This window comes from Leuciscus leuciscus, assembly GCF_965113295.1.
Source record: "Leuciscus leuciscus genome assembly, chromosome: 23".
Classification (NCBI taxonomy): Eukaryota; Metazoa; Chordata; class Actinopteri; order Cypriniformes; family Leuciscidae; genus Leuciscus; species Leuciscus leuciscus.
The window spans coordinates 24,852,836-24,861,534 of record NC_138747.1 but is presented as its reverse complement, the minus strand read 5'-3'; the positions used below and the strand labels follow the sequence as shown (position 1 = coordinate 24,861,534).

Genomic DNA, 8,699 nt, shown 5'->3' with positions numbered 1-8,699 from the left:
AGTCATGTGATTCAACATGTCGCACGCGGAACTACAGACTGATAAACAGTTTCATCCTGTGGTAGAGTTTGCGCTCATTGTTTTATATGTACTGTATGACTAAACTCATCGACTGACTGACGGTCGATGATATGTAGTTAATCTGAGTTGTGTCTTTCAAACAGTACTGGACGTGCTAAAATTATTTACGCTTTACATTCAATGAGAGCGCATGACTGAACAGTAATAATTACACTCGTGTAAGATTATAAAATAAATGTCAAGATGATACACACTGTATTATTTTTTCTCCTAACGCTTTCTGGCTGTGCGCATACAGCGTTTGATGGTGAGTATGTTTTAAATACAAAAGTAAGATATTACACAAGGGGAAACAAAGAAGTTATTATAACTTTATTTATAGATGCAGAAGTGACCATCAAAGCGCCAGCAATAGTGAATCTACAGGAAAAATCCTCTGGAAACATCAACATAACACTAAGGTATGATATGTGTATTAACTCTAATATCACTGAGTAAATGTGTGTTTTGGGAAATCATTTAAATTTGGCTTCTCATGTGTTTGTATTTACAGTTCATCGTTAAACACATCTGTAACCGTTTATTTCAATATCACATATTCATCAAACAATATCTCTTCAATAATTCAACTGCCTGATGAGGTATGTGCACTTTTTTTCTATAATATTTTAATACAAATTACCCATCTGTTTTAATCATATTCAAAATTTGCTGTTGAATACAAAGATTATGTTATTACAGTTAACTCAGATAGGAACTAGTAAATTATTTTTGTGAATCCTTTATTTTGTCCATGTTCAAGCAAAATACTGTTTTCTATGGAAGCCTGTTTCCATCACTGAATAAAAAAAAAAAAAAAGGTAATTGTGACATTTTTATCTTACAATTCTGACCTTTTTGCTCAGAATTAAGAGATATAAACTCGCAGTTGTAACAAAATGTCAGAATTGTGAGACATTTTCCTCTCAAAATTGGACTTTATAACTCGCAATTACAAGTTTATATCTTGCAATTCTGAAAAAAATGTAATAAAAAAAAAAATCTGAATTGTGAGATAAAAAGTTTATTCCATGGCAGAAACGAGCTTCCATAGTTTTTTGTGCCAGTTTACAAATACAGTAAAGTTGGTTTTCTACTGCATATTATATTTTGACGCCTGCTTTAATATGGAATATGTAAAATTCTGGATTGGAGCTCTTTTATTACATCTTTAGATTTATATAATAAGGCATCATATATGTCATAACATGCAAGTCATTTTCAGTATAAAAATCTCTTTGTCTGTGCCATCTGTATCCAATATATCCATTCAATCATAATCTAATAATCCTGTATTTTTCTATCTGATTTACACATGAAAAATCACATTAACTTGAAACAACTTGAAATCTATGTTTGTCCTCCGTCATCTCGCACAGGTTGTTGTGCCAGCAGGAAACACGTCTGTATCTTTTGAAGTGCAGACAAAAGGGGTTGGTCAGTTGACCGCTTACGTTTACAGCAATGACACTCGCATAAAAAGGTGCGTTGTAAACTAAATTCTCTTAATCTGTCACCAATTTAACATAGCACTGGATGAAAATGAAACCAGTGATCTTCTCCTACAGCTTCCTATTGGTTTCTCAAGAACTCTTCAGCCTACATTTTGTTCAACACATGGGCATTCTTTATAAAGTTAGATTTTTTTCCAATACTGTTATTTTTTGCTGTCAGTTACAGTATGAAGTAACACAAGTGGATGGACTATAACCAGATTTAGAGACATTTGCATCAGCACCTTGCAAAACCAGTTCTATTTATCTAGTTAGTTCCTTAATTCAGGGGATTTCAGACTGGTGTTTGTGTGCCTTTGGGTAATAGGTGAACTGTATTTAGTGTTCATTTGGTCAGCTATTTTTAATTTAGTCTTAATCTCTTAGTCCTGTGCCGAATGTACTTTTTTAGATTTTCTCATATTTAGTGAACCTAGTCCTGTTTTTGTTTAGTCAGGTTTTAGTTGACTACTTATTTTGCTCAATTTTAATCACAACGATTGTTATCATTTGAGAAATTATTTTTTACATCTCATCAAAATGATTTAATCTATAAGCACAAATCAAGAGAATGTCGACTTATACGCATGGTTTATTTGACCTCATCTAGTTTCCTGATTTATTGTAGGTTATTTCTCATATGTGACCCTGGACCACAAAACCAGTCACATGGGTAAATTTTTTGGAATTGAGATTTATACATCATCTGAAAGCTAAATAAATCATATTTCCATTGATGTATGGTTTGTTAGGATAGGACAATATTTGGCCGAGATACAACAATTGAAAAAATCAAAACATTGAGAAAATCGCCTATAAAGTTGTTCACTTATGTTGGCGATTGTGCTGCGTTCACTCACAAAAATACATGTTTTATATATTTACGGTAGGAAATTTACAAAATATCTTCATGGAACATGATCTTTACTTAATATCCTAATGATTTTTGGCATAAAAGAAAAATCGATAATTTTGACCCACACAATGTATTGTTGGCTATTGCCACAAATATACCCGTGCGACATGTGACTGGTTTTGTGATCCAGGGTCACATATGAATTAGCAGACTCTCTACATTATGAAAACAGGCAAAACTAGAAACTTCTCTCAAAAAATAAAACAGTGAAATTCCTAATAGTAATTCCAAATTACATTAAAGTCCCGCTGTAGTCAATAATTGTATTCCTTAAAACTCATCTTTGATCTCCAAAATTACATATTTAAATTATTTTTCCTTTTTTTTTAATGCCTTAAAATAGCTTGAATGTAACTGTACACACTTGCCTCATTTAGTATGTGGTTCTATGAATATGCAAATGAGCCCCGCCTCCACTCACTGGCAGCAGCTCAGAGATCCACTCGTTGACGATCACACGTTTGACATCATAAAGACCAGCGATTTCAAACCGTGTTTTTGAGACTGTCTTTGGTTCACTGCAGAGAAAATGCTCAGTAATGGTGTTGACTTATGAATGTGTACATGGTTTGTCTTAAAGCACATTAACACCACATAGATATATAAACAACATTAAAAACTTGATTTTCACCACAGGGGGACATTAATGTTTTTATATAACCCCCCCCCCCCCCCCCCCCCCCCCCAGCAAAACAGTCTGTAATATTTTTTTTTTACAAAAACAAAGAGAGATTTTGGTCAATGATGTTCCCTGTTGATATTGTCACAGTTATCATTTAATGACATTAGTGTCATCTCGTCATCGTCTCAGTTATAGAAAAAAAGTTCATCGACAAACATAGATTTCGTTGATCAAATTAACAGTAGTGCTATAGAAATACATTTACATTGAATTGGAAAAGTTTCTATAATATTAGAATTCTAAACAGCAAAAAAAAAAACTTTTGTGAGGGGAAAAAAGTGCCCCATATTGTGCTGTATTTCCTAATTTTGTTTTGGAAGTCTCCTACAATAGGTTTACATGCATCGAATGTCAAAAACTCTTTAGGAGAAACTCTTAAGTTTCAGTCTCTATAAACTCCTCCTTTCTGAGAGCCTATTCTGCTCTGATTGGCCAGACGGGCCAGTTTGTTGTGATTGGTCTACTGCTTACAGCATATGTTGTGCACACAGTGTTACAACAGTAACGATGGCCTTAGTTTTACCATATCAGATCCATCCCGAGACCACATCCTTTGGAAGAGCATGACTGCATAACTCCATTTATTGAGAAAACTTTGTCTTTAAAACTTAGCAGAACTTTTGCTTTCACAAACAGCTATAATACACACTACATGAAAGGAAATATCTGCAAAAGCATAAAATGGGCACTAGATATTTTCCAGATAATATTTTCAGAATTTGTTTTGGCTTTGAATAGCTTGAAAATAACGGCTAGCGGGGCTTCTCTTTTTCCAGCTCAGAAACACGAATCAGATTCTTGATTGTCAGAAGCAACGTCCTTTTTATCATCAACCAAATCATTGGCTGGATCTACTTCCTGGCCTGGTCCGTGTCATTCTACCCACAGGCATTCGAGAACTGGAAACGACGAAGGTACAAGTTTATCTTTGAGATTTAAGGATTTAGACTTAATGAAAATATGATGAATAACGTGTGTGTTTTGTTTCATACAGTGTGGTTGGCCTCAATTTTGATTTCCTCGCTCTCAACTTGACTGGATTCATTGCTTACAGTGTGTTCAACGTTGGTCTATTCTGGGTGCCTTATATACAGGTGCTTGCAAATTGACAGCTTTCAGGTTGTCAAATTTATTTGTAAAAATGTACACACTTAATGTTTAAAGGTCTAATGTAGTGCTAGTTGTACTAAAGCGGTATACTGTCTTTAGCTATTGTCTGATTGTTTACTAGCAGTTTTTTAATGGAGATGATAAATGGTGCATCTACAGGAGGAGTTCTTGAAGAAAGATCCGAATGGAGTCATTCCTGTCGATGCCAATGACGTCTTCTTCAGTCTCCATGCAGTAGTTCTCACTCTCGTCTATATTTGCCAGTGTGCCATCTATGAGGTAAACATTGAAACGCTAATGTGAAAATATTAATATTAACAATATATTATTTTACACACACATATACATTAGAAGTCTGCACGGGCTTTAAACTGAATCCCGAACCCGGCCCGTACCTGTGATCGCTCAACCCTACCCGACCCGTCGGGTACAGTTACATTTTAAGCCTGAATCCGAAATCCGTTTCTCACAACAAATACCTTTTTGCAATATGCTGTATTTTAGAATTGCATGCAACAATCAGTAAACAAATACATGTAAACAAGCACAGTTTCATCAAGACACAGTGGCCCACCCTCAGCAGACAGCACACCAGAGGAAAATGAAAAGTTATCAAAGTTATGAAACTTTGCAGGGTGAACAGGTGTAACAGTCACATAAATTCCTCTTGAACTCAAACGTCAAAACAAAGTTCGCTCAGTGTTGACTGTAACGGGAAAACACCTGGACATCTTCCATGTTGTGTTTTGCTTGCCGTCTGCTGGGTTGTGACCAAAAGAATGTGCAAGAGCACACACGCAAAACAGTTTTGTATAAATTAATTATTTTTGCACACATGCTTTTGCTCGCCTCTCGCTTGCTCTTTCGGTCACAACACAGCAGACAGACCGCAAACCTATGTACCGCAAACCTATGTACATACATATATGTCAATATATCGTTTTTCTTTAGTTACAAGCATGAACCCGAAGCTATTTATAAAACATTAACCCGGCCTGAAACCCTATCTATCTATCTATCTATCTATCTATCTATCTATCTATCTATCTATCTATCTATCTATCTATCTATCTATCTATCTATCTATCTATCTATCTATCTATCTATCTATCTATCTATCTATCTATCTATCTATCTATCTATCTATCTATCTATCTATCTATCTATCTATCTGCTTAAGTTTGAGGTCAGTCTTTTTTTCAAAAAGGTAATTCTTTTATTTAGCAAGGATGCACTCACTCAATACAGAAATGACAATACATATTTTTACATTATACAAAAAATATATATTGTAAATAAATGCTGTTCTTTTGAACTTTCTATTTATCAAAGAATCCTGAAAAATGTTGTCATGTTATTACACACAAAAATGATTTGGAAGCACATGTTTTCAACATTGATGATAATAATAAATGTTTCTTGAGCAGCAGATCAGCATATTAGAATAATTTCTGAAGGATCATGTGACACTGATGATGCTGACAATTCAACAGGAATAAATTACATTTTAAAACATATTAAAAACTAAATAAATGCAGTCTTCTTTCTAAAACATTAAAATATCTTACTGACCCCAAACTTTTATATGGTATAGTAATCAATTTATGACAAGTAATAATTAGTCAAATGAGTAGTTTTTAAATAAAAAAGCATATTTTTTTGTATTATGAAAAATCACAATAAAAAAAAAGTTAAGAGAGCAAAATTGCATTGCTTCTTAAACTGTTCTTAAACTTTTTGTTTTTTATTTAGAGAGGTGGGCAAAAGGTTTCCAAAGTGGCCATTGGGTTATTAGTGATTGGCTGGACCTTTGCGTTCGTCTCCCTGTTTGTTGCTGTGGCACAGAAGATCTCCTGGCTGGATTATCTGTACTATTTCTCTTACATTAAACTGGGTGTCACACTTGTAAAGTACATCCCTCAGGTACAACTCTCCAATCTCACACCATAACAGCACAAAAATGCTTTAAAGCTAGACCCACAAATAAAAATTCTGTCATAATTTACTCACTGTCTTGTATTAATGAAATACAAAGGAGATGTATATCATATGTTTTTTGTTCTTACAAACAAAAGTGCATGAGAACTGGGGCTGTCAAACTCCAAAAACAACACTTCATTATGTTCAATGTCAAATCTCATTCAGTTGGAAACATTCAGTGTGCTCTGTTCAGTCATGAGAAACATGAGAACCAATCCTGCATGACATCATGTTTGAATATTCACATGCGTGAAAGACATTTGAGAGCCGTGGTGGATTTGTATTTGGTAAAATGGCAGTTTGTAATGTCATAAGGGTGGGTAAATGAGGACAGAATTTGACAGTTTTAAGTGAACTATCCCGTTAAAAATGATGGCTACTTATAGACCAGTGCAGTCGTTTTTTTTGTAATGCAGTTCACTGCAATGCTAAACATAGATTTCACACTTCTCCTTTTTTTAACAGAATTGTACACTTGCTTGTACTTGTGGCTTGTAAAAGTAGATTGAGAAAGAGTTTCCAATGAATCAGGACATTAGAAGGGTTACTTCTGAGAAAGTGTACCTATCTGTGTCCTGAAGTGTAGAATGTTTGATTTCGATAGAATTTGATTGTACATTGGAGTAATATAATTTGTGTAACATATTTAGGGCTAAATATTAGAAAATAAAATTTTTTGGGTCAAATTTGATTCATAGGAACTGTATTATAATATATTCTCCCCCCCCCCCCCCCCCCCCCAACAGTATGTAACTTTGCTTCCTATAAATAATATACACTATATATATATGCATATATTTATAGGAAGCAAAGTTACATACTGTTGATCTTTGAATTACTTAAACTAATTATATATACATGTATATATTTATAGGAAGCAAAGTTACATACTGTTGATCTTTGAATTACTTAAACTAATTAACACTGCTATCAATCAAATGAAATCAGTATCAACAAAATTCATCTTACTAATAGTCTTAAAATGGCCAGTTAATATAATTAAGTTTTTGATTTTTAACTGTTGTATAAAATCAGTTTGGCAATCATACTGATATTGGGAAAAAGACCACTCTTGCTCACGTGAAGCTTAATTATATTAGGTTATAAAAAACAAACAAAAACTAACTCATACGGGGCAATACTTATCTTTTAAGGTGTCATTTCAGACCTTGCATGATGCTATTTAATGCCAATGACAAACTAGCTTGCTTGTTATTAATCTTAATGGAGTGCTATTGCCTAAATGATTGCCTATATTGAGATGAAATATATATAATATACTGTATTCAAATATGGATCAATTGCATTAAAACAAAACTTGATTGTTTACATATTCTAGACATTTCCACAAAGCCTGGTTCCATTATTCAAACATTTAAAACAGGTTAAAATATTTTATATAACATATTTTACACTTAAGTAATTTTGAATGACTTTTCAGGCGTACATGAACTACCGCAGGCAGAGCACAAAGGGCTGGAGTATCGGGAATGTGCTGTTGGACTTCACAGGGGGCAGTTTCAGTTTGATTCAGATGTTCCTTCAGGCCTATAACAACGGTGAGACCACACAAACACTTTCATTTCCTATCCGAAACACTTTAGTGAAGTTAGAATGCACTCAAATAATTGTTTTAATTTATGTTTCCTTGACAGATAAATGGAAGTTTATATTTGGAGACCCCACAAAGTTTGGACTGGGCGTGTTCTCAATATTCTTTGACATTCTTTTCATAATACAGCATTATTGTCTGTATAGAAACAGAGAGCCACTGTATCATGATTTAGATGCTCAGAGTGATGACCAAACTGATGTTAAAACATGACTGGGAACATGGCGATAACATGAAGATTTTATATGGATTTTTATGTCTTTTTGTACACACTAATCTAAAGTGTGAACCACCTATTAAAGGGAATGTGTATCTTACTCCAAAATATGTCTTGAAAGCAAAAGAGCACTTGTTTCATATGGTTTAGTCTATATATTTATAAATCATTTTTCTTATTCCAATAAATTGATGCTCAGGTAAACTATTGGAACTGGTACTGTAATGGAATGAATGGAACACAATATAAGCAGGTTTGTGTTGCTTGTTTTCTATATTTCATGTTTCACACTGTCATCTGGTGGCTGTAAGATAAACTACATGAGACAAATCTTCAGTACTGCAATCTGACTATGGTGTTTTGTTTCTTCTCTCATATTTTTTAGTCTGTTAACAATGTGTCCCGGTAGCAGAACATACAGTTAACTGGCTACTGTACATTAAAACCTGTTACGAGACTTAATTTTCGTGATATCATCAACTTCAAATTTGAAACACAACTTGGTTCACCAAAAAAAAAAAAAAAATTCTGTCATTAATTACTCATCCTCAAGTCGTTCCAAACCTGTAACTGTAAGACCTTAGATCATGTTCCGAACACAAATGAAGATATTGTGTATAAAATCTGAG

The 8,699-nt window shown here is 33.8% G+C and overlaps 1 protein-coding gene across 1 annotated transcript; it reads left to right on the top strand.

The window, feature by feature from the left end:
• On the top strand, positions 1-8,527 carry ctns (cystinosin, lysosomal cystine transporter). Its single transcript, XM_082156679.1, has 10 exons — positions 1-328; positions 404-482; positions 575-662; positions 1,440-1,543; positions 3,928-4,065; positions 4,146-4,245; positions 4,421-4,540; positions 6,014-6,184; positions 7,683-7,800; positions 7,897-8,527. Exons 1-10 carry the CDS (start codon positions 265-267, stop codon positions 8,064-8,066), a joined length of 1,152 nt encoding a protein of 383 aa, XP_082012805.1. The 5' UTR covers positions 1-264; the 3' UTR covers positions 8,067-8,527.
• Positions 8,528-8,699: the final 172 nt, after the last annotated feature.

Coding starts and splice junctions, on each gene's coding strand:
- ctns (XM_082156679.1), top strand. CDS start 265: ATGATACACACTGTATTATTTTTTCTCCTAACGCTTTCTGGCTGTGCG. Junction 4,246..4,420: donor TCTGGGTGCCTTATATACAG/GTGCTTGCAAAT, acceptor GTGCATCTACAG/GAGGAGTTCTTGAAGAAAGA. Junction 6,185..7,682: donor TTGTAAAGTACATCCCTCAG/GTACAACTCTCC, acceptor ATGACTTTTCAG/GCGTACATGAACTACCGCAG.